Raw genomic sequence first — 26,727 nt, forward strand, 5'->3', positions numbered from 1 at the left:
GACAACGTTTCAAATAAAACACGACACTTATTTAAATATTTACTGGTTTGTCGACCCATTTTTGTTGTTGTTGTTAATTAGGATTTTTTTTAAAGGCAACAAACATTGTCACAGCAAATTAAAATCCAGACAGCCTCAATAGTAGGATAGCTCAGCCACGCTATCATTAAGCATTAGTTTGTGATTTAGTGAAAATATTGTATCCAAGGTGAGAAATCAATTAGAAATACCAGAAATAGCCTCTCAACATAGGAAAGGTTGAGGCTCTCCCCTACTCTCCTACTCTCGATCTGCTGTTATTGAATTAACACAACACAATAGAGGTAAAAACATTTGTTTGAAATAGAGTTTTCAACAATTGTTTTTCTGCCATTTTTCCTTAAATGTGTATTTAGCCCAAACCCCCTTCTCTGAGAAGTGGCTGGCCCAACAATTCTGTAGCTGTTCCTACAAAACAAAAAAATTATGTTAAGACTTTGCATTTGAGTTGCTTTGCTTTTTTTTTTTTTTTTTTTCTTTTAATGTCTTTGTGCTTTAGTAAATGCCTTCAGGTTAACACTTCCTCCTGGCTCCCCTCTGGGGCTTCTCTGAAGCCAGGCTTAGAGGACCTTCAAGTTCACAGTAACAGAGGGGTTTTATGTCTCATGACTACAGGTCTATGGACCCCACTGCCCCTGCCAAAAAAAGAGTTTACTCAGAATGTCTCAGCAAAAATGTGTAACCCCCAGCAGGAACTGTAGCCAGTGGCTACCATGACAACTTAAGCCGTGACCACCTCCATGCGCTGGGCAGGAGAAGGAGGGGCCGACAGGGAGAAGCTGTCATGGAAAGGGAGTAACGTTTTTGTTGACCACGGAATTTCTCTAAATGGACTAGATTTAAAGATGGTGTTGGCTGCAAAGTGACATTAAGCAGTTGGTTATATAGATGGCTAAATGTCGAACATGCATTTAATCTTCACAACAACCGAAGCAGGTAAATAATTTTGTTTTTCTCTGATGGGGAAGCTGAGACTCAGAGACCTGGCTGACTCTTCCGCACCACTTTACTATTTTGTCCGTGGAACCGGAGAAGAGGAAATACCTAACTCTGATGTCTGAGATTTCCCTCACCCCTTTCGATGTTTTCCAGGACAAGTCCCCCAGGGCACCTCTTGGGGATGAATGTCCCTTCCTTCTACTCTCACATAAGTCCTGTGGCAGGTCGGCAGTCTAACCGGAGAGGTACTGAATTAAACATAGCTTCGCATCCTTTGCCACTTCTCCCATCAAAAATGAAATCCATCGCCCTTCCTTCTGAAGGAGAGCTGGCCCATGGCTCGCTGTAACCACTAGAAAGTGGCGGAAGTGAAACCATGTTACTTCTGAGGCTAGGCCTCAAGACACCGCCCAATTTCTGGTTTTGTCTGCTTGGAATACCCATCTTGGAACCCAGCCATCATGATGTAAGAAACCAGGAAGAGAAGGAACAAATTGCTGCCTACACTCATCAACGGCCCCAGCTGAGCCCCAGCCATCAGCCAGTGACTAATTGCCAGCCACGTGAGTGAGTCACCTTGGGTGTTCCAGCTCAGTCAAGAACACATGGAATGGATGAACTGCCCAGCTGAGCCCAGCCAACCCTAGAACTGTGATGGACAACAAGTGGTGGTGGTCGCGGCTATTTTAAACCACTGAGTTTGGGGATAGTTTATTTCACAAACAGTTGTGAAACAAATAGACAACAGTCTGTTTTCCCAGGAAAATGTCCTCTTGGACAGGTAAGGTCTTGAAGGTGTATGTGTAGTGCACTTGGCCATCTGATGTGATGGTCAGAGGAGAGCTCTCCACTGGTGGGTTCCTCGTCTGCATCTCGGGGAGGATTTCTTTTGAGGAGGGCGAGATATGTAAAAGGATATCTGTGGCTGCCATTGGAGTACAGTAAATTCACTCATTTCCACAGCATTCCTAGAACACTTTCATTTGTGAACACGCAATTACCTAGGTCTCCCTGGTCCTAATGAGGCACTTAACTAAAGACGGGACAGATCTGCCTAGCCCAGAATCCAGGAGGAAACAATCGTGGTATTAGTGCCCAGTGAGCTATAAGAGGCTGGAAAAACAGCAGGATCTAGCTCTTTCCCACACCCCAGTTTTTTTAAAAAAATGTTTTTGTTGTTGAACTGAGATGTCATGAAAGCCTCTCTCTCTTTGGCAAGTCACTACACTTTTTCCTCATTAAGTTATTGTGAAAGTTAAATGTGAAAATGTATGCAAAGTTAGCACACTACCTGTACGATCTACCTGTGCTGGATGAATAAACACCCTTGCCAGATGTGTAGTGTTTTTCCGTTTCTACATTAAAATGCTTTGTGACTCTGTAGCAGGTCTAGCTCTGAAAAGGCAGCTAATTTCTACATGTCATATTAGGTGAGTATATTCAAAAGTTATAGTCAAACCTGTTGACCCCACACAGTATCTATGGGACACGTCCTAAATCAAAGTGATCTTCGTAAATCACAAGAGCAGGAAAATGGACTTTGTCCACAATGCTGTCTTCCTTTTCTCCCTGAAAAGATGAGTAGAGGCTCTTCTTCAAACTGTGGGATCATCAGTTTTTTTTCAGCCTGACCTTTGGCAAAAGGCAATATGTTTGCTAGCTGTTAGGATTCATAAGCCTCCCATCAAGTGTAAATGGATGGGAAGTCTCAGATCCATTTACACCTGATGAAGAGGCGTGCTTACCACACTCTGGTGTTTATGCAGCATGTATACGTTTTCCCACAGATGTGTTCAGTCGAGCTCTCTCAAACTCTCCTTGCTTCAGATCAATTTCCAAGGGGATTTGCCAGGCTTCTGAGTTTCCAAGAAGACTGAATACCCTTGCACTCACCTAGTCAACCGAAGCAGAGCCAGTGTTGAAAATGAAACTTCTGGGGTGGTTTGGAGAGGCAAAGTGAGGGCCACGGTTCTTTTTCTTGCAAGAGACACAACCCCAACATTACTTTTTTTTTTTTTTCAAAGAGTTGGAAGGGATGAGGCTGACATACTGAGGAGGGACAGAATTTCTATTTCTGCAGGTTCCTTAAGGCAACAGAGGAAGCTTGGTGGCCACAGGAGTCTAGTTAATGAGCAGGTTATACAATATTCATTGTGTGGAGTTTAACTCTTCAAACAGAACGTCTAATTGTGAAAAGAAAAAAAAAGCAGCTAAATTACAGATGTTAAGACAACAAAGCTCGGGCAGAACTCCCTCTGTTGATAAAACGGTCTGCTCACAGCTTCCTCCACTAACTGCTCACTGATGGGGGCACAGGGAGCCCCTATCCTCATCAGCTATTCTCATTAGCTCTGTTCTGGCTGAGACACCGCAGGGTCTAGGGACAGCCACTCAGAGGCCTGCCTAGTACCACGATCTTCTCAGAGGACTGTTTTCTCACTACCCACAGAGGAAGTGATCCAGTTGTATTCCACTTCAACTGAAACAAAACTGTTCTCCCCGATCTTCCTGACATGCACAGTCTCGCCTCCATCGCTGCTGGTAATAGCATCCCCAGCAGGCTCACTGAAGGATACTTCCGTCTGAGTGTGGCAATATTGGGCATGCAGGTAGCGAAGGCCAGCAGCCAGGGCCATGCCCAAGGTGGCTGAAAGGCAAAGCAGGATTCCCAGCTGGGAAGTCCTGAGCTGGAGCCCCGAAGGGGCACTGTGTCCCTCTTGCTCAACCTCAGGCCTTGGGTTGGGCTTCCTGGGGTATCCCCCTCTGCCCCTTCCATTTCCCTCCCCCACTCTGGGCTCCTTGTACTTCGACTGAGGTAAGAAGCTGGCAGAAGGCCTAGATGTCTCTGACTGGCTGCCTGCAGCAGGTGGCCTAGAAGTGGTAGAAATGTGGAAGACAGGGGTTGAGGTGGCTGCCCTAGCCTCACTCCCAGTGAATGCTTCAGAGGACCAGAAATGCCGAGGATAGGTAAGATGGACAGTGGACAGACGGGACCTCATCACAGTCCTATTAGAGGATTCCATCTTGTCCTAGAAAAGCAAAGGGAAAAAAAGAAGTCAAAGGATCTAGTCTTCTTCCAAGCTGCCACTGAACTTCCCAATTAACTTGGGATCCTTCAAGAAGCCCAGGCAGCAGCTGAAAACCCAACCTTGTGCCTGGTCCTAAAAGAGCTCAGAATAAAATGCCCAAGTAGATAGATATGCCCTTGTGGTTGATGGGGATGAGGTAGCCAATGGAAACCCCACAAAGAGAGCATAGAGGCCAGTTACAAGAATAAACTTAGGGTCCTTTAAGAGGTTTCCAGACCAATTTGGGTGATTGTCATCTCCAATGGCAGAAAGCTTTGACTGTCTTTTTATGCTAGGACCCATGAAAGAAGACATTTAATCTTGCTGTAGGTTCCAATAAATTTGAGTAGGAATATTATACCATGTTTTATTTTGTGTTCCTTTTAAGACTTCAAAGGAATAGTAAATCAGTGGACATGTATATTTTATACCACCCATTGATCTAACCTCTGGAACCATACATGGTGTTTTGAGGCCAATGTTATAAAGTGGGGGTGGAGAGGTGGAAAGACAAGAATTATTAACTGAGGCTAAGTGGGAAAACAAATAACTAAAACTATCAATTTCTACAATTGTCAATAACTTCAGAGACACTGTGTATAACAGAAAGGCTGGTATTGATTGGTATAAAGATGCTGAATATATATCATACCCTTGAGTCCTTCTCTCAAATTTTGGCTACTAGTATAATAGCTTTGCTTTCCCAGCCTGGAACTTCCCACACTGGGATCAAAATATCAGCCTCATCAACCATGCACAACCAGGGCTATTACCTGTTCATCCCTATCCGAGGGCAGGCAAGTTTCCAATGAACCAAAGCTTGGATCATCCTGAGTCCTAAAGAGAAGGACAGAGGGCTGAGAAGGGGTCACTAAGTATATGGATCAAAAAGCAGCATTTCCTACCATTGCTATGTATGCTGATAAAATCAGATTTCTTTGGAAAGACTTCTGAGTTTGGAGCTGAGGGCTGAAGAGGAAAAGGAGATGGGATGGGGAAGAGGCTAGTGAGGATAGCAACAAAGACTCACTGAATGCTTTTATTTATTTTACATAAAATATGTATTTATATATTATAAATTTACATATCTAAGCTATAAAATGTATATTTGTATCTTATTTTATTTATAGCAGGATCTCAGGGATCTCACCCTGGCCAGGAGAATACAGTTTCCCTAGGTGATTTTCATACCCAGTCCTTTTGACCAGTAGCCCTTCTACAATCAGGGTTTCTTGTGCACTTAAGAATAAATATGGTGAGGTCTTTTCTGTCAGACACCAAGAAATGTATGTTTTCTCAGCACCCCACTGTTTGGCCTCATCCTACCACCTTACTGAATGGTCCACCCCTGATCCATTACCTGAAGTAGGTGCTAGGGCTGGAAGCAATGCCCTCTGAGGAGAATCTCCCAGGAGCCATGAGTCTCTCCAGCCCACGGACATCCAAGGATGGTTCTAGGGTTGGGCTGCTGTCCCCTCTGGGTTGCTGGCCATTGCTGATTGCAGTAGCTGTGTGTGAAGATGATTGCAACAGAGTCTCTGTGCCCCCAGGAAATTCCATCACCCAAAAACTGGCAGGAGAAGAATCTAAGCTGTTCTCCTCTGTAGCTCTAGTTAGGGCAACAGCAAAGATGTCTGCACGTTGCTGGGGAAGAGTGGTGGGGGGACTGGGAGCTAAGCAGAGATCCAAAGACACCACAAAAGAGAGTGAGAGCATTTTCCTCATATTGATTAGAATAAACAACTATGATAATGGGGCAAATACCAGAGACCAAGGTACCTTGGGGACAAAAAATTAAGTTTGGAACACTCAAAAATATCAACAAAACGATCATCTGCCCAGTGATATAAGCCCCTGGCCAAGTGGCAAAGGACTCGATTTCTAACATTTTTATAAATAGTAAGCCTCTGGCCCTCTGGACCTGTACATTCTTAACAGTCATCACTCAAGGAATATAGAAACCACTATGACCACTGTTGTTTTTTTTTTCCTTACCTCTACCCAAAACTGCTTCTAGGTAGGAAAAAAAAAATCAGAATTCCACAAATCAAAGATTTTTAAAAGTCCTCGATCTTTCTTGCCATAGTATTAAGAGGAAACAATAACCTGGTGATGATAATGACTTGAGCCTGTGCCATGGGCAGAGATGAGATCACTGCCCCTGCCCTGCTCTCCGCCATCTCATTTCCCATCCATGACTGGCCAACACGACGGCCCAGAGCATTAGAAATAAAAATTAGAAACAGCGCAGCAAGTAAGCAAGACCAGTTTTAGAGTCGGATTATTGTCTGGGTTCAATTCTCCACTCTGCTACCTCCTGGTTTGGGGCAAGTCCTCCCAGAGCATCAGTTTCTTCTGTTGCAAAATGGTACCAATAATGGTACCTAGAGCATAGGGCTGCTGAGGAGTAAAATAAAATCACTGATGTAGAATCATGGAACACAGTGCCTGGCACAGGTGCAAGGCACCCTGAGGGCTTACCATGATAACTGTTACGATGCCAAGGATGGTGTTTGCAAAAAACAAAAACAAAACAAAAACACATTAGCTGAGGTTTCTCTGGCCAGGGTTCTAACTGGATTGGAATGCTTTTTTTTTTTTCCTTTTTGTGCCACTCTTATCCAAAGCCTTCATCACTCAGAAACATTGAGGATGAAGTGAAAAGCAAAGAAGCCTAACAGACATACGGAACGTGGCAAAAGTTGACAGTTTTAGATTCTTGCCTGAACTCTAAAGGCATTCGGCCATTTCCCGCAGATTCATTGTATGACGGGCATTCCTGTGAAGCCTGGGGATACAGAAATGCTGCATGGTAGCAACTGTTGGTTCTGAACTCAAAATCTAGGAGGAGAGACTCTTAGATGCCCGACCTTATCAATTACAGTGTGATGAGAGCTTAAAAACCAGAATTAAGAAGACAATTACATTTTCTCCCCAGACATACGGGGAAAGTTTCACAAAGAAGATATTTGAACCTCCCCTTGAAAGATAAACAGATTACCAGGAGGAAGAGCCTTGTTTGAGGAAATGTCTGAAGGCAAAACATGAAGATCAGGCCCTGAAGTGTTCTGAGGGTCTATTGGGAACTAAGTTTGGGAAATACAATATACCATCTTCCTAATGCGAAAATTCATAATTTGTAATTTGCCTACTGCAGTCTCTCACAGTTAAGAAATCTATTTCACTTTGCTAAATGACACCCCTTCCCCTCTCCCATCTCAATGCACAGGCACACACACACACACACGCACACACATACACTACTTTTTCCTTTGGGAAACACTGGGATCTGTGTAGAGAAATGGGCAGGAAAACAGGCTAGGCCAGAAGGTGAGGAATGTGTGCAGTGTAATAAGGAGTTTACCCTTAGCTGCTCAGATGGGAGTCTGCCACCGGTCCCCCCAAGGGACAAGGTTCCCAGTAACATCCTAAGACAGGCTGCAAGGCCAACATGATGCAACTTCCTGACACCTCACTTTTACTCATCTTCATATTAAAACAAACATGCTTGGGATTAAAATGCAACATTTGCATGATTTATAAAATAAAACATGAGACTTCAAACACGCATTGAGTTTGCAGGGTCTTCTTTAGGCCACGCTGCCAGACCCTGAGATCTTAATCTGCTTTTAGGAGTAGCTTGCTGGGAACGTTGGAGGAGTGTGTTGGGCAGTAGGGAGAGTGGCCCAGGGTGAGCTCTGTGCCTGGGTCTGCCAGACTGAGCAACGTCAGACACCATCATGTTGGCCAAAAACAAAGGACGGAATAAAGCAAAGTGGGATCGTGAGGATTACAGATTGGATCTTCTGTGCAAGTGGCTGGATGAATTTAAGAGTGCATCCATTTGGAGCACTTAACTAGAAATAAATAATGGAAATGAGTTTCGTATCACCAGGAATTTTCAGATGACCACTTTATTCTCTGGCTGGTTAGTTTTTTGTTTGTTTGTTTTATTTTTTAAGTAGGCTCCACACCCATTGTGGGGTTTGAACTCATGACCCTGAGGCCAAGAGTTGCTCTACCGACTAAGCCAACCAGGTGCCCCTGCTTTGTTTCATTTTGTTTTGTTTCAGAAGTTCACAGGCCAATGGAGTCTCAAGTTATGTGGTGAGCCAAGAAAAAGTCCATTGCCATCCAAGCAGCCTCTCATTCCTGATTCCCTTTTCCAACCCAGGCTGCAAAGAGCCAGCTACCTACCATGGAAAGTAACAATTAAAGCTGGATGAGGTTTTATACAAAAAGAAGAAAAGATCATCTCTTTCTTGTGCTCCCTGTGTAGCTCCAGGGGTTTGAAGGAAACCACTGAGACACTGTGATGACCGGTAGGTGCGGGGGTAGAGGGTGGTAGGTGCTGTTTTTTGGCTCTGTAGCGGAATCTAACTGTCCACCCCAGGGCCCACTTTGATTTGGGAGGTTGAACCACACAAAGTCTGTTTGCCACAACAAACAGCACGGGCAAGTGTCCCCTCCCAACTGCGGCTGTGTCCCCGAAAACTGCAGCAGCCGGTGGAGGCAGGTGTTTATTGCTTGTGTTGCCAGAACCGGGACCAGTGGCCATAATTTCTAAGTGAAAATAGATAGCTATAAAAATAATGATGCCAATCAGGCTTCTGAGTCCCATGGCAAGCTGTACCTGGGGTGATTCCTTCCGTTCCCTCTGGCCTCCACCCAGGGGTTGGCATCGGTGAGCTGGGCTGCACGGGGCCATCACGATGGGTTCTGCTGCGTGTCTGTTGAGACATCACAGGGGATTCAATCCTCTCCCAGTAAACGAAATATGACTGGACCACTGATAAACTGTGGAAAAAGAAAGCAAAATGATTCGATGATTTAGTTTCCCTTAAATAATACCTGAAGAAGAATAAAAGTCTAAATGAATAGAAAAACTGAAGAGATGATTGTATTGTCCTTTGGGTGACTCCACTCTCTTTAGAAATGAAAACTCGGGGTGCCTGGGGTGGTTCAGCCGGCTAAGCGTCCGACTTCGGCCTTGGTAATGATCTTGCGATTTGTGAGTTCAAGCCCCACATTGGGCTCTGTGCTGACAGCTCAGAGTCTGGAGCCTGCTTTGGGTTCTGTGTCTCCCTCTCTCTCTGCCCCTCCCCTGCTCGCACTGTCTCTCTCTGTCTCTCCAAAATAAATAAATGTTAAAAATTTGTTTTAAAAAACCCAAAACTCAACAGCATCAAATAATTAACACAGGAAAAGATATGTATAAATCAATGACCCTCCTGAATAAATATAGTCATTAAAAACCTCATTTTGACAAAAAGGTGTCTTCTTGAACTGTTTAGACTCAAAAGTTTCCATTTTAACTTTATTATTAGCCATTCCTGGTCTATTGTTAATTGAATTACTCTGTTAATTGAAACTTTCATAATTCTGTTGTACAATTGTATGGTTCCATTGTAATTGTAGATTCCATTAAACATTAGAGATACATCATTGGTACTCTAATATTTTGAATACTTAAGGCTTTCTTTTGTGAAAATCACCTTCACAGTTTTTCATTTATTCTCCCCAAAATTTCACTGAGGTAGGGATTATTGGCTACTAGCATTTTTCTCATTTTAAATATTCAGAAGGCAGTTATAAAAATGTGATTAATTTAGTTGAGGCCACCCAAAGTGTTAGGGTACAAGTAAGAGTCATGGCTCAGGCCTCAGGCACATCGTCACTTCTAGCATGGGAAAGGATCCGGGAGGTGAGCCAACACAGTGTGACTTTGGGAGAGGCTTCTGATCAAGTGCCTTCACTGTCAAATGGAAATAATAGCTCCTAAACTATTTACTATGTAGCACTGAGCAGCTATGATGGCAAATCTGGAAATAGAAATGGAGGTGATTTGAGAAATAAAAGCAACTCCACATATTTAAGGACTCTAAATCACACACATTCCCTTGCATTGGATCAGAACCAAAGCCCCAGGCAGAAGCTGGGTTGCACCAACAGTCAAGTGGATGGATACTGGCCTTCCCGAATGGGCAAAATCATTATGGCACAGGGTTTTCTTCCTTGCTGTCCTGTCTGTTGACTTAGTCCACCAGGAAATGATGGAAAAGGGTCACTGTGGGGACAGGGGGCAGGCAGGGGTGCTCATATTTCATTGTTCCCAGTGCCAAAGGCAAAATCTGGAGGGGAAGACAACATGGAGTCTTGATGCCTCCACCTTCAGGCACAGCCTCCCCCTTATATATATATAAGCCTCCCATATATATATATATATATATGTATATATATATATATATATATATAGGGGTGTGGGGGAAAGAAACTGAGGAGCACATACCCTTTCCCAAGAGTTAAAAAAAAATCTCTTTTTTGGTAAACACAAGTGTCTGAAAAGAATGGCAAAGCAAGTGTCTCATTTTGAGTAATGATGTATAAATGGAGTTTGCTGTTGCCGGGAACCATTGTAAGCATTTTTCCTATATTGGCTCTTTCATCCCTATACAAACCCTTGAGTTATGTGCTGTCATTATTATGCCCGTTTGCTAGACCACAGGCAAGGCAAGGAGACCTCAGTGGCTTTCCCTGGGCCCAGGGAAGTGTCTACTTGTCTGTATGCCTCAGCCTCTGTCTTTCTCAGTTTTCCCCACTCTCCCACTGGCCCTTCTTTTGTTGTCTGGCCATTATTTCCTGGAGAGGTCGGCCAAGATGCATCTGTGCCCAGAGAGGAAGGGAAATCACGTACTCTTGAGCCATGGATAACGACAAAGTGGGAAGCTGGGGGTAAGTTCCTTGTTAGCTAGCCTCTGCATAGGCTGTCTAGTTGGGGCAGTCCTCATGACCCTGTCCTTGTCATTAGGTGGCTGGAGTAGGGGACAAAGCATGAAGGAAAGGAGAGGAGAAGCCCCCTCTCTTCGAAGTGTAAGGCTCCATTACTAAGAAGCAACACTTAACTCACTCTTACAGGAATCTAATATCCCCCACAGGCTGGGCAGGAGCCTGCCACTCGAAGGCCAGGTTTCTCTTCCGGGACTTGTCAGAGTGGGTGACCGTGTCAGCCTCTTGAAAACAAGCCATCGGTTTGGAATGAGGAGGGATGGAAACAAAAGTGCCAGCTATTTGATGATCAGAGACTCTTCGAGCCTGTAGTAGAAATCCCATGAAATCCCGACTGCTTCTCACGGTCACTGCAACGGAACACATCCATTCAGGGTGAGCACTCTTAACGTGTGGTTCCATTTGGTGATTTTATATGGGTATTGTCAAAACTAAAAGCTTAAGACAAGCCCTCAGAGAGTAAATAATTCATTAAGGGGAGGGGAGTTGAAGTGTTCTTTCATGCCCAAAACAAATTTGATTTGGATCAGAGTTATGTAAAAATGAAATACATAACATTAAAAAAATTAAAAATAAAGAGCGGGGAGCACCTGGGAGGCTCAGTCGGTTAAGCATCTGACTTCGGCTCAGGTCATGATCTCACAATTCCTGAGTTTGAGCCCCATGTGGGGCTCTCTGCTGACAGCTGGGAGCCTGGAGCCTGCTTCAGATTCTGTGTCTCCCTCTCTCTACCCCTTCCCCATTCTCTCTCTCTCTCTCTGTCTCTCTCTCTCTCTCAAAAATAAATAAACATTATTTAAAAAAAATGAAATAGAAAAAACTAGGAAAAATGTGGTTTGTAAAAATATTGTAGTTTGGAACGCCTGAGAAAAACCCAGTTGCCAGAAAGAAAAAAAAGGTTTAAAAAAATATGAACATAGGAGAAATCAGAAGACAAAGTATAAACTAAGAAAAGTATTTGTAAAGATACAAAACAGGCAAATACAAAGAGTATTAGTGAGTCAATAAAAAGATGACCAACCTTAAAATTAGCAAAGGACACAAACAGAAAACAAAGCAAGGTCAATCATGATTTAGAAAATAATTATCAATGAGACACTATTTTAAACCTACCACGTTCACAAATTTTAAAATGTGTAATTTTAACCATTATTGATGGGACTGTGGAAACACTAGGACACTCATTCACTACTGCTAGTACCATAAACCATCCAACTCTTCGAGGGGCGGGTAACCTAATAATATTTTCCATATTTAAAATGCAGTTACCTCTGATACATGCTACAACATGGAAAGGCCTAGAAAACATTACAGTAAATGAAATTAGCTAGACACAAAATGAACATGTTGTATAATTCATTTATACGAGGTACCTGAGCAGGTAAACTATCATAAAGACAGAAAGATTATAGAGGTGACCAGGGTCTGGAAGATGGAGATTATTATTTAATGGCTACTGAGCTTCTGCTTGAGGTAATGAAAAAGTTCTGGAAATGGATAATGGTGATGGTTGTACAACATTGTGAAATTATGTCACTGAATGGTGTACTTCAATTAGAATGGCAAACGTTTTGTTATATATATTTTACCACACACCAAAAAGCCCAGAAATGCAGTCTCCCTTTGATCTAGCAATTTCACTTGCAGGAATTTTTCTTACAGACATAAATAATATGGCAAGCTCGTTTGTAATTAAATGAGTTGCTAAAATCATGGGTATAACTTTATAGGCTTGCTAAATGCAACTTAGTGTCTGCGATCATTTTATTTTCCATTGCAATTGAGCTTTCATTAATAAACATTTGTACAATATTTAGTTATTATTTAAAACTAGGCACTGTACTAGGCATTGAGCATACATCCATGAACAGGACAACACGGTCCTTGCCTTCAAGGAGCTCATGGATTAGTGTGGGGTCCCAGAAAAAAAAGAAAAGAAGAGAAAACAGGGTGATCCTAGCACAATAAAGTGGGATCCATGAAGTGTTCCCTCCAGCTCTTTATTGTGTATGTTGTTTTACTTCCAATAACAATACAATCATTTTTCCTTCAGGTCACCTTTTATTAGAGTTTTGGGTGTCACAGTATTTTGGGTCACTTTTTACAGCTTTTTTTTTTTTTTTTTTTTTTTTTTTTACCATTTTCTTTCCTTTAGCCACAGAACACAGGGGTGCTGATATATTGATCCCTTCATGCTGGTGCCTGGGTGCGTACTGTGGTGGTTGGAGCCCCAGAAAAGTTGCCCCCAGCCTTGAGTAGCCTCTTGCCTTTGCCCCAGCATGCATTACACGTATTATCATTTTCTAGCTGTGTTGTGATATGATAAAGTTTGGGAAGCTCTGTTAGAATAGCCTGTATTTCAGTTTGGGGACTATGTTGCTGTGGAGGGCCAATATTTTACTCACATACTTTTTCCCCACACATACCAATAGAGCAGAACAATTGGATAAAATGATATTTATAGAGTAAATTTTATTTTAATTTATTTCCCCTAACTGACATCAAAAGAATTAGCAAAATCAAAAGGGGGTAGAGCAAACACTGCTGATATGTTTGAGTTCACATGTGGTTGCACAGATGCTTTTCTGTCTACACTCAGCTACTGCTTTCAGTACCTGTAGATTTCTTCTCTGCTTTTTCTGCTGGGAGCTTGGTCCGAGGTAAGCAGGCATGACTCTGAAGTGTGTGTGTGTGTGTGTGTGTGTGTGTGTGTGAGTGTATATGCGTGGTGGGGACACTACCCTCCACCCGTAAGTGCCCTGGTCCCTCCAACGTCCTGAGAGATGATTCAGAGGTGTGTTTTGTGTGGTTTCTTAGATGGTCTCCACTGGAATTGAGTCCCAGTTTTCCACGGCAGTGACCTGCCTAGTGTCGCACTTCTTACTGGTGTCTCTCTCTTCCCTGTCTCCCTTTCCTCATCTGTACTTCCTGGAATCATCGCCCAAATAAACTACCTTCACTCAAGTTCCTTCTCGGTTTTTGCAGGCACCTAAACTAAAATAGCAGGAAATACTCTTTTCACTCTGCAAATAACTTTCGTTTTAAATAAGGAGAAGCTAAAGTCTATTTCACACACGCACGCACGAACACACACAATACATGAAGTTTGTTTGGGGTAATTATATTTATCTTAGAAGGATGGATACTTTTTTTATTGTAATGCTATTTGTGCCCGCTTGTAAAAATGAGTATCAATATAGAGATTATTTATGTGGTTTCCATGATACAAATAGTTCATACGTATCTTTGGCTCAATAATTGCTTTTTAGGATGAAGTCAAACTTTAGCCAAGAAAACACATGCTTGGGACAAATACAACTTGGAATTTGTCACTAGGGCTTGGGGGTCTCTCAAAGCTCTCCCATACATACCTGGAACGATGTCTCCCGGTAAGTAGGAAGATCTGCTGGTGTGAATGGTGATGTGGTGCGTGCCGGGGTTCTGAGGCTGGGCTTGAAGGTGCTTGGGCTGCATGTCCTGACAGGCCACCGAGCCGGCACCATGAGAAAAGGCAGTTGAGCAGGAAGCCAGGCAGAGAGCTGCACAAGCCCAGCCTGTGAGGGCAGCAGGGACCCTCATCCTCCCCTTATCTTGCGTCACGAGAAGTAACAGCTTCAATCCAGATGTTATGTAAGAAAATAATATGACGTCGTTTTGAATGTGACTGTTCTGAATCCACGCTGCCTTTAACCGACCTGAATCCCACACTGCCTTTAAACCTGAGATAGCTTTAGTGCCGCCTCCCCAGATTTCAAGGGTTCAAGGTCAAGATCAAAAAGATGTGCCAGGCTGTAAAAAGTGTTTCATTTCTAAATATTTTTTTTTAAAGCCTGTCTTATAATTTTCTTATAAGACTAGACTGTTTCTTTTCAAAGGGAGGATTTGATTAAGTCAAGGAAATAAGACCAGAAAATATTTGTTTCCTAATGTGAACTCTTTACAAGCTGTCTGATCTCCAAGGGCAGTGTGAGCTAGAATACATTATTGTGGAAGTGAATCACCCAGTACTCCAGTATGGTCAGGCCACATGGCATATGGTGGCTTGGGTTAGTATCTTATCTCTACACTTGTAAATTACAGAGCTGAATGTTACAAAATTTCTGCCAACTATCTATTATTTAGAGGTAACTGTTAAATTTGCAACACTTTGATATCTTCTTGCCCTCCCTTCTGTTGACTGGCTTTAGTTATTTCACTACTTTTTCACAGAGAAGATGAGCAAAGAAAGTTACACCCAAGCTGATCCATTGTTAACTTTACTGGCAGAAAAAAAAAAAAAAAAAAAAAAAAAAAAAACGGACTCAGGAATAGAATCAAATGATTGGATAAAATAACATTTATAGAGTAAGTTTCATTTTTGTTTGCCAGCTCTAATGCCATCAACAGAAAGAATTAAAAATTGTGTAAAAAATGAGTTCTCAGATGAGAATATTGTGAGAGACAGCAAATATGACAGGTTGAAAACTGCTCTCTGAATAAGCATTCAGAGGGCACCTCGGTGGCTCAGTGGGCTAAGCATCCAGCTCTTGGTTTCAGCTCAGGTCATGATCTCACAGTTCATCAATTTGAGCCTTGCATCGGGCTCTGTGCTGACAGTGTGGGCCTGCTTGGGATTCTCTCTCCCCCCTCTTTCTGTCCCAACCCTGCTTGTGCTCACGCTGTCTCTCTCTCTCTCAAAATAAATAAACTTAAAAAAAAATTAAAGAAAAAAAACCATTCAGAATGGTCAGGTATCTTTTAAAAGTAGGTTTTTTGAAATTGTTTATATACACAAGAATTTTCAAAGGGCAGCTAATACGTTGATCTAAGGAGCAGTACATGGCAACAGCAGCCCCCTCTCTAATAAGCTAGTTTTAAAAGGTAAAAATAAAAGACTTAAAATTTAGTGAAAGTAGCTATAAATACGTGACCCCAAATAATTCAGACAATACCTTTCTCTACTAGGTTTGCCTTCCATGAGGCAAAAAAGTCAAAAACCTCTACACCACAAAGGACCATTCCTACAGTTTTCCAGACACATTAAGAAATAATGAACAATGAGCTGTAAAACCATATTCTCAGTTGAGGGGACACAGGGCCTTTTCCATTTTCTTCCAGAAGGGCCACAAGGAAATGTCCCTTGAGCCTTTGTAGATGGCAGAAGGTGGTCTCCTCTCCCCAGGTCAGATCAAACACAGATGCCTACAGGGGAAGGGGGGAAGGGGGGAAGGGCACGTCCCACAGACCACGGTCATAGCCTCAACTACCACCCTCTCCTCCTTAAACCTTGAGATTTCTGCTTTCCCACCAGCACCTCGTCTACCTAACCCAGAAAGACATCCACTTACCTAGTATCACACTTTCCTTCAGCCTTGATGGAAAGGCTCCCCCCACTCAGAGTTGCAGTGATGCATCCTTTAAATAAGCCTTTTGTTCTCTCTTCTGTTTCTCCTCTAATGGGCAGGACAGCAGCTGTTACCGCTAATCCTCAGCATCCACAGGAGCTGTCCCTCAGAGTCCAGATCCAGCCTTAATCGCATTGGCTTTCTCTAAGATGGCACACACATACACACGGTTTCCACACCAACGTTGTTCGAGCCTGTGTGAAGAACCAGAGAGAACTGGAACTGGTTTAGCTTATGACTGGCATTGGCATCCTCTACAGGAGTTGATGCGTTCGTCTTGGTTTCCCTCCCAAGGGGAGAATGACTGAATCAAACAAATCTCGGTGTTCTCTGCTTCTTGAGTCACTGTGAGCTGAAGAAGTTATCCCTGGTAAAGCAGAGAGCCACGTGTGGTATAAAAAAGTACCACAAGCACACTCCCTCCCCTTTCAATGGCACTGAGGCTGGAATTCACAAATTTGCAGGCATATACGAATCTCCTGAGATGTTTGATAATCGCACAGAGTCTGTGGGTCAATGGTTCTCAAAGTGGGGCTCCCAGAGCACAACATCAGCATCATCTGGGAGTTGTAAGAATTGCAAATTCCTGGACCCCACTCCAGACTTACTGAATCAGAAACTCTGGAGGTGGGCTCCTGCACTCTGTGGTTCAGCAAGCCTTGCAGATGATTCCAATACAAGAGAAATTTCCGAACCTCTAATAGGAGTAGCAGAACACCAAATTTATGCTAGGCATTTATCTGGGCAGAAACAAAGATGAATTACATATTATCTCAGGTCCATAAATACAGCAAAATGGAGGAGACTCAAAAGGCTACATGGTGTATGACTCTACTTATATAACACTATGAAAAAGACAAAAGTATAAGAACAGAAACAGGTCAGTGGTTGCCAGGGGCTGGGGTTGCAGGGAGGGCAGCACAAGGGAATCTGGGGGCCAGGCAACTCTTCTGAACCTATCATGGTGGTAGTTACACAACTGTACAAGCTGGTTAAAACTCAGACTGCACATCAAAACTACACAAAGAAAAACCGTATGTAAATACATTAAATAGAATAAACAAAAAACGGAGGGGACAGATATATACACGTAGCTATTAGGCAAATGATCATTGGGATATCCCAAAGGATTTACATGTGATTAACTCCATGAGAGAAAAGAAAAAAAACCTCCATAGAAGTTACATTTAAATTGTACCTTAAACACCGATCAGAATTTTTTTTTTCATAGCAATAAAGATTAGAGAACACTCTAGAATAAGAGGAATGTATTGAATACTTTTTACTCCATGTCCTGAGTACAGCCTTTGTAGAATCTCCCTGTTCAAAGTGTGGTCCATAGACCAGGAGCATCAACATCACCCAAGAGCTTGTTAGAAATGCAGACTCTCAGCTCCACTCCCGCCCTCCTGTGGATCCACTGAGTTCATTTCTGCTTTTTAACAAGCTCTCCAGATGATTCATATGCACACTAAGGCCTAGAAGTACTGCTCTGGAGAATCTGCCCAGGTCTCAGCCCGTGGAAGAGCCCACACACGCCACACAACAACCTCCCGTGTCACCATGACTGATTAGCCAGAGATGGCCACCTTATCGGAGACCAGGAGACCCACTGATTGGGCAGCAACCAATCAGCTACCTTGAGAATTTGGACTTTTCAAGGAACACAGATCATTCAAGCTGAAAGGGTAAGACAAACTAAGGTTGGAATAGGGTGACAGGGCAAGTCACAACTGAATTTCATTCCTGACAGCTCTCTGAGGAGTTCTCCCTTACTGGAACTCATTTGAGGGGCTTTTTGTGTGTTTGCTTGTTTGTTTTCATTTTTCCACCTATGAAATTTGACTGTGGAGTCCTGAACAGGGCCTGGAGTGTTTGAGATGTTCTTGGAGAGAAGGTTGCAAGGGAGGAAGAAAGCATCCAAACTCTGAAGGGATTTTCATATCATAGTGAGGAGGTCAAACCATATCCAGTGAGAAAGAAAGGAGCTACTGTGGCTGTTTAAGCAGTAGAGTAGCAAGACAGGCAGCTGGAGTTCCACAAAGGCAGTTCTGGAAACATCCGGGGAGCCAGAGCCAGAGCCAGAGATTAGGGGTGTGGAGGAGCCTGCTGTATTGCAGGCCAGTAAGAAATGAGAGGGTGAGCAATGATGGTGCGGGACTAGAGGCATGGACTCAGGAGATCTTCTGGAAGTAGACTTGGTAGGGTGTGGTGACTAGCTGAATGTAGGGTGCCAAGAGAAAATTCTAGCATGGACCCTGTGGGGTGATATGGAGTAGGAGGCTCCAGAGACAGCAACGGCTGGACCATCAGGCCTAGTTTCCATTCCAGAAATCTTAAGGAAGTGAATGACTTAACGAGGAAAGCACTCATTCAGAGACTACAGTCCTATCCCTGTAATTTTAGGGGGCTTGCTTAGCTTGTCATGGCAAGTATGAATGAGGCAATTAACCTTATAACCACCAAAGGAAGTTGAGCTTCCTTGGCCTAGGCCTCTGGTATTCCCGATGCAGAGTGAAATCAAACTGAGTAAATCTGGCTCCTCTAAGCCTCTGTCCCAGCAGGAGGGAGGAAATCTCCATCTTTTGTTGAGTCATAAGGGAATCTGGTAGGCCTAGAATATTAGGGTGAAGGACTTCCATTGCTATTATCCTAGTTTTCTAAGCTCTTGTGGTCACTTAAAGGCTGTTTGCTCACATGCTTCCCAGAAAAGAAGGGTTCAAGTTCAGCCAAACTGAGGGGCTCCCTAGATGAACTGGGTGGCCTCTCCTCCCTGAAGTTCGGCCACCCCCTCCACTGGGTACTGCTGCAAGCAGGGCAGATCCCTGCTACTACGAGGAGTGTGGTTAACCTCTTCACTCCCCACCTAGTCTCCCTCCCCCTCCCTGGTCACCTGGCCTAGTCTACCCCACATAGGTGGAGGGGCAATCTACTGACACTTCTGCTTTGGTTCTGCAACCCAAATTCTCCTGATGTGGAGGTCCTAAAAGGCCGACTAGCAGGTTAGAGAGGGTATGGCAAAGAGGTAGAGCAAACGTAAATGGCTCAATAATAATCCTGCCACTTTCCCATGTAATACTTTTCCTTGGATACCAGGAGGACATCTTATCCTGGATGTGGCCCCCATTGCCATCACACCCCCAGCCTCCCCTGAGTCAGCAGTATGCTCTGCACCACTCCCTCCACAGAGCCGATTGGTACCAGAGCAGCCACCTGATGGTGGGGAGGCTCTCCTCCTCGGGCAAGGCTGAACCACATCCTCTCCTGAGAATCTCACAGAGAACATAGAAGGTTTCTCTATATCAGCACTGGCCAATAGAAACATAATGCAAGCATTCACAGGGGCACATGGACCCCAGTGTTTATAGCAGCACTTTCAACAAGAACCAAATCATGGAAAGAGCCCAAATGTCATCAACTGATGAATGGATAAAGAAGATGTGGTTTATATATACAATGGAATACTACTTGGCAATGAGAAAGAATGAAATCTTGCCATTTGCAACAACATAAATGGAACTGGAGGGTATTATGCTGAGTGAAATAAGTCAGTCAGGGAAGGACAGATTATTATGTTTTCACTCATATGTGGAACTTGAGAAACTTAACAGAAGACTGTGGGGGAAGGGAAAGGGGAAAAAATAGTTTCAAACAGAGAGAGACAAATCCATAAGAGACTCTTAAATATAGAGAACAAACTGAGGGTTGATGGGGGCAGGGGAGTGGAGAAAATGTGTGACGGGCATTGAGGAGGACACTTGTTGGGATGAGCACTGGGTGTTGTATGTAAGCGATGGACCACAGGAATCTACCCCTGAAACCAAGAGCACACTTTACACACTGTACATTAGCCAGTTTGACAATAAATTATATTTTAAAAGAAAGAAACATAATGCAAGCCACATATGTAATTTAAATTCTTCTAATTGTCATTTTAAAAAACTGTTTGTTTATTTTGAGAGAGAGAGAGAGAGAGAGAGAGAGAAAGTCACAAGCAGGGGAGGGGCAGAGAGAGAGGGAGAGAGAGAATCCCAAGCAGGCTCTGCAGACGTGGGGCTCAATCCCATGAACCATGAGATCATGAACTGAGCCGAGATCAAGAGTCAGACTCTTAACCGACTGAGCCACCCAGCACCCCTCTAATTATCTTTTTTTTTTTAAAGTAAAGAAACAAGTGCAATTTATTCTAATAATACATTGATCTAACTCATTATTTTGAAAACATTATCATTTCACATGCAATCACATAAAAAAAGCATTAGCAAGGTATTTTGCTTTCTTTTTGCACAGTATTTGCTATGCAGTATATATTTTACACTTCCAGCATATCTCAGTCCAGACTACCCACATTTAAAATACTCAGGAAACAAAAAAGAAAAAGAAAAGAAAGTACTCAGAAACCATAGCTTCTGAGTTGCTACCATATCGGGCAGCACAGGTTGAAACCAAGGAAGGTGGTTGAGCAAAGAGGTCATGATGTGGGGTCAGGCTGTGTCGTACCATGAGCAAGACAGGTAAGAAGCAGTACAGCTGAGGGGAAACAATAGTAAATACAAATAATAACACATTTACACGGTGATTATGTAGTACAAGAATTGGTCTACTAAACTGGTTAGTTAATTACCTCATTAATACTCACAATGACACTATGAGGTCCGTCTCATTATCATCCCGTTTTAGAGGTGGGGAAAAGGAGTCACAGCATTTACATAACTTGTCAAAGATCACACAGCTTTCAGGCTGTGGTAGACAGGGCTCCTTATCACAGCTTTGCCACCCACTACCTCTGGAACCTGATCTACAAAATAAAGATAACTGTAATTCTTGTACCCGTATCCCAAAGTTCTCCTGAGGTTTCACCGAAGAATAAATAATAAGCAGTTAGCCCTTAGCGTGGGAAGGGCTTAAAACACATTTTGTTTGGGGAAACAGAAGCTGGCAGAGCTATGGAGATAACAGAGCCTATGCAGACAGGAGGGGCCCCTGTGCCATGTGGCCCCTGACAGGTGTGAGAGAGAGAGTGATCACGAGAGAGCAAGAGGAAAAACAAGGACCAAAGCAGGAGCAAGACAGAGCTCATCCCAGGCTCCTCTGGAGTCCAATCCCCATTCCAGCATGAAGAAAACCAAGCTAGGTACACCAGAAAAGTGAGAAAACATTGGGTTTTTGCTTGAATCTGCTCCAGTCATTTCACACTAGCAATTTAGCTGCACCTGATATAACATGACTAAATCCTTACATTAACATCCCATGGCCCTGACTAGAATGATTATATTAGGAAATACGGGATCAGTCTCCTGGTGGGTTCTACGGTTACAAATTAGAAGCTTGTTCTTCTGCAAATCACTTAACTTCTCTGGGTCACCTCAGGTATAAAATAAGAGGCTTGAATTGAATAATCTCTTAGATTTCTTCCAGGTTGAGAATTACGCATATTTTTAAAGTTTTATTTTAGCCATAAAGGTAGAAGAATGAGGTACTCTGAGAACACCTTGAGATGACGCGGTATGGCACATAATTACGGACTGGCGTATAAACACTACCTGCACGGGCATGATCTTGCGTCACTACTGGTTTAGGAGTCAGCCTTAAAACGGTTTTGGCAAATGCCCATTGAGTCCTCAGAAAGGAGGGACCAGCAGGGCAACAGAGCTCACTATGCCAGTCCTGCCTCCGGGACCTTAACTCCAGCTGACAGGTGGACATTCTGTCAGGCTCAGTCTCTAGAAATAGAGCAAGTGCCTTCGGTCACTCATAAATTCATGCCCTGGTCATGAATTTCCATTGAAGTGGACTAGTGTTTTTACATAGATATTGGCTATTCTAGTGTCATTATTGTAGTGAGCATTTTAATATTTACCTAGATAATTTTTTTAAGCCTACAGATTTCTGGAGTGCTGGGACAACGTGTGTAAGAAAAGAGAAAGATTCTCATTTTCTTCAAACTCTACTTTAATTTCCTTAAGAAATGGGGACTCAATGGGCATTTCTGTACATTTAGCAGGCTTGGTGACTTTTGCTTCACTCTCCAGACTATGGTTCACTTTGTTCCATAAAAAAAAAAAAAAAAAAAAAAAAAAGGATGGCATAGTGCTCCTTTTTCTATCCAATTATCCTCTCCTCCATTCTCCCTATTAAAGAACAATACAGACAAAGAGGCCATTAAAGCTAATCGCTATTTGAATGCTTATTATTTGCAAAGCAATACCTAAGACCATCTGTGATACAACAAAGAATCAGCAGGATCTCTTCTCACTTCTAGAAGGTTAATGTTTTACTGGGGGTGAGGCAGTAAGATGGAGAAGAAAGAGCTCTGGAGGCAGACAACCAGTTTTGTCACCTTAGGTTAATTAATGTTGGTGAGCTTCATGTCTCCCATCTGTACAATGGGCACACTGTTAGATTCTTCACAAGAATGTTGCAAGAACCAGATGTGCTAGCACAGGGATGCACAGAAGTAAATGCAAGCTGTTGTCGGAAAGGAGATAAAGCCAGGCTACCAGAACTTAGAGCAGAGAGGGGTAGTTCAACTAGAAGCAAGAAGAGATGGTTGCTCTTAGAGGTGAGGTGGGGTTTGGATAGAGAGGGGTAACAGAACATTCCAAGCAGGAAGGATCGCTTGAAGAAAGGTATTGAAAGTGGAAGGGGCAGATGGGATGGTGTTTGTGGTCATTATCCAGAAATAGAATAAGGGGCACCTGATATAGGGTGATAGAGACAGGGATGTTGACGAGAGTAGATGGAAGCAAAAGGAAGAATCAGAAAGATTTAGAGATTGTTTGTACGGAGGCCAAAGAGGTTTAAAAATAAGAAAGAAAAAAGATTGGTATTTAGGAAGCCTGAGCAAATAATATAACCGACATCCACCCGATGAAAGAGGGAAGTTTATGGTGTTCAATTTTAGATATGCTGAGGACGCCCTCAGCACTCATTTACTCCTTTAGCCAGCCTTTAAGTAAATGCCTATCAAGTGCAGGCCATGTGCGGGGGGCTGGGGATACGAAGATGAGTAACACAGAGTGTCAGACGGGCTGACAATGGAGACTAAGGTGTCAGCAGCTAATCACAGAACAATGGGATAAACGATTAGGGGAGAGATGATCACGTATTTATTACGGCAGTAAAGAAAAAGAGTATCAGGGGATCCAAATTTCCTTTTCCCTTTCAAAAAACCCAAACGTTCACATCTTGCAACTGGATGCCAGAAATTAGTCTCAAAGCCCAGTATGGAAATAATTCAGGGGATTTCTAACATATATAATGGTCTTGTGGCATCTTTTTAGGATCCGACTCCACGGGCACTCTTTATCCTCATGGGACTTGGGCTTTGTGGTGCTCTTTCCTACCAACCTAGTTCTAAACTCCTGGAGGCTGGGAATCATCTTCAAATTGCGCAGCTGCCATGCAGAGCACAATACCATGCTCACTGTAAGTCAGCTTTTAAGTGTCTAGCATGTCCTTTATTTTAATCATCCTTCTTCCAATTTTCCCAGGGAAGTAGGAATAATAGCTGCCATTTATTGAGCTCTTACCACGTGCCAGGCACACACCTGACACTTTACTTGTACAAACTCATCTGGTCCTCGCAACGACCCTACAGAATATGCGCGAATATCCTCTCCATGTTACAGATGAGGAACCTGAGACGTAGAGAGATTTAAGTAACCTGCCTGATGTGACATTGCTAATAAGTGAAGGAGCTGAGTTGTACAGCACAGCAGAGGAGCTCTGGAGTCTGGGCTCCTTTTTTCCAAGCATTTATTGTTATTACTAATAGAAGATACTTTTTTTTTTTTTTTTTTTTAGAGAGAGAGAGAGAGATAGCACATGCGTGTGCAAGCGGTCCGGGGTGGGGGTGGGGGGAGACGTGGGGGGGTGGGGGGAGAGAGGGAGAGAGGGAATCCTGAGCAGGCTCCGCACTCAGCTCAGAGACTAATGCAGGGCTCGATCCCACCACCCTGGGATCATGACCCGAGCTGAAATCAAGAGTTGGTCGCTCAACCGAATGAGCCACCCAGGCGCTCCTGGAGCCTGTGCTCCTAACCCCTGTGCTATTACATCTGCCATCAGATGTTCATGAGAGCTAAGCATGCGGAGGGAGCGGCTTGCGCTGGTTCTGGAGAGCAAATGAAGGATGGGAGGCAAGACTTCCATTCCCTACTTCTAGAACCAGGGCTTGGAAGGCCACTCTGAGTGAGTAAGAAGCCTAATTAGAATTTCTCACTGAAGACCTCGCATATTAACACTGCAAACCTACCATAAACAGGCAAACCATTCTTTCAAGGCATGCAAGGAAAAGCCACTGCAGTGGAACTGGACTTCAGGGGTCCTCCATACTGAACTCTGCCAGATGCCTTTACTCCCTTCCAGCTACAGCAGATCTTCTCAAATTGGGGAGCATTTAAAAATTCTAAGGATGGGGGCACCTGGTTCATGAGATTGAGTCCCACGTAAGCTCTGTGCTAGGGTGTGATAGGGTAGAGTCTGCTTGGGATTCTCTCTCTCCTTCTCTTTCTCAAAATAAACAAATAAAATAAAATAAAATAAAATAAAATAAAGTAAAATAAAAATGAAATGAAATAGAATGGAATGGAATGGAATGGAATAAAATAAAATAAAATAAAATAAAATAAAATAAAATAAAGAACATAGCATTATGTTTGAGTACCTAAACACCACCTTTCATTTTCTCACCCCCTATAATGCCCCTTCATCTCCCATCATGGAAGCAGTCACAACAGAGTTTATTCTCCTTCATAGAAGGGATCCAAACCTCTTACTATTTTTGCATCAAAAAGAAGCAAATTATTTGTTTAGCCCCACCCTCCCCCACCTTGGCAATGGAGAATACCAAATCCTTGAATGTGAAAGACTTCGCCAAATTTTTTAATTTTTTTTTTTTTTTTTTTACCTACTTTTTAGATATTTTTCAAGGCAGCTGCAAAGACCGAACTCCAAGCGTGATTCTCTGGTTCACTTTTATAGATCATTTCTGCAGGACAGACTCCTTCTTTTGGTTTATGACCCTCAACTCCAGAGCTGGGCCTGCGTTCCTCCCACACCACCTGTAGTTCTGTCACAATCTGTTACCACAGCTCTTTGTTCTACTAAACAGACACCTAAAAGTGACAGGCCTCATTCACTGGCCTCCTGATAAACAGCCACAGAAGTCAGCCTCTCGGCCCCTCAATACTACCCCAGAACTTACTCCTGGGAATCTGACTACCCAGAGTCATTACTGAACTATTGAGGTCCTCTGCACACGCCTCTAACACACGAGGGTGGCCCCCATCTTGGTGAGTTTGAGGCATTTCAGAGAAATGCACTCTGCCTCCCACCATACGGCCGTCTAGGAAAGCAGGAGAGAGAAACAGCAGACTTCCTGATTCCCAGACCCGGGCTTCATTCTTCCTTCACATAAAAATGCTGTGGTAAAGTGAGCAAAATCCACGTGACAACAGCACCCTTAAAAATTTAAGGAAAGATCTACTGTAGGCCGAGCCACTAACACCACTTTCACCCCCTCGTGTCACTCCACCTCAGGCTGGTGTATTTGCTTACCCCATGATTTGAAGGAACAGCAAGATTTTTGTTAGCATCACTGTTATTCCTGCCACAGAAGTCCCTGTATGTCCCTCCCAAAGCCAGATTTGCACCCATATTACTGAAGGATCTATAGTTAAGTAGAAAATATTAATTATTTGAACACAGTTTAAATGTAAACAAAATTTAAATATGGCAGCCCCTTAATGTTTTGCCCTTCTATGTCGTGTGTATAGGTAGAACACAATTTGAGATATATAAGAAATAGAACAGTTTCAAGTAGGGTATACTCTATGTAGCCAAATCCTTTAAAATTACATATATTATTATATCATATAAACACATCATTTAGAAAAAAGCTCTACCACATGTGTTATTATTTTATTTCTATGGAGTTCGGAATGTTTTAGACCCACTAAAAATGGATGATTGGCTCAGTCTCTGAGCTTCCTAGCAGCTAGGTAAAAAAGGTAAATATAATCAATTGCCTGTTTCTTATCTTTATAGACCATAGGGGGAAAAATGGGCTAAAATAACACAAGGACAAGAAGAAGAATTGTAAACGGTCTGAGTGACTTCCCCTAAAGGACACTCATTGTCTACTCCATCATGTCACCTGGACAGGGGTTTCCTGTGGCTTCTTCTCTCCAGGGCTATGGGAGGAAGGTGTAGCAGGCATGCGACTGTGGCCTGTGGGTGACCAGCCACTGGGAGGAGCAGGCAGATGACTGCATGACAAAATAATGATGAAAAACGATCTTGACAGGCTAGAGCAATGAGCTGAATCTAACAAGATGAAATTAAACAAGGACAAATGTGAAGTGCTTTTCTTAGGTCAGAAAAAAACCAATGGCATAAACCCAAGATGGAGAAGATATGGCTCACCAGCAGGCATTTAAAAAAAAAAAACTAAAAACTAAAAACAAAAACAACAAGAAAGCACATTAGAGCTCTTAGCTGAAAAGTCA

General features: G+C 43.1%; 1 protein-coding gene across 4 annotated transcripts; it reads right to left on the reverse strand.

Annotated features, from left to right (window-relative positions):
• Positions 1 to 2,905: 2,905 nt before the first annotated feature.
• On the reverse strand, positions 2,906 to 25,260 carry REELD1 (reeler domain containing 1). 4 transcript variants are annotated; one of them, XM_042983825.1, is made up of 10 exons: positions 25,132 to 25,260; positions 20,856 to 21,014; positions 16,825 to 16,956; positions 16,160 to 16,410; positions 14,204 to 14,444; positions 10,960 to 11,182; positions 8,680 to 8,843; positions 5,407 to 5,719; positions 4,820 to 4,883; positions 2,906 to 4,007 (listed from the first exon to the last, which is right to left on the reverse strand). In XM_042983825.1, the coding sequence occupies exons 5-10, from the start codon at positions 14,409 to 14,411 to the stop codon at positions 3,399 to 3,401; spliced, it is 1,581 nt and encodes a 526-aa protein (XP_042839759.1). In that variant the 5' UTR covers positions 14,412 to 14,444; positions 16,160 to 16,410; positions 16,825 to 16,956; positions 20,856 to 21,014; positions 25,132 to 25,260; the 3' UTR covers positions 2,906 to 3,398. The 4 variants fall into 4 exon arrangements, with proteins under 4 accessions (XP_042839759.1, XP_015397370.1, XP_042839760.1 ...); XM_015541884.2 differs by lacking the exons at positions 16,825 to 16,956; positions 20,856 to 21,014; XM_042983826.1 differs by lacking the exons at positions 16,825 to 16,956; positions 20,856 to 21,014 and having other exon boundaries at positions 16,160 to 16,432.
• Positions 25,261 to 26,727: the final 1,467 nt, after the last annotated feature.

This window comes from Panthera tigris, chromosome B1 (assembly GCF_018350195.1).
Source record: "Panthera tigris isolate Pti1 chromosome B1, P.tigris_Pti1_mat1.1, whole genome shotgun sequence".
Classification (NCBI taxonomy): domain Eukaryota; kingdom Metazoa; phylum Chordata; class Mammalia; order Carnivora; family Felidae; genus Panthera; species Panthera tigris.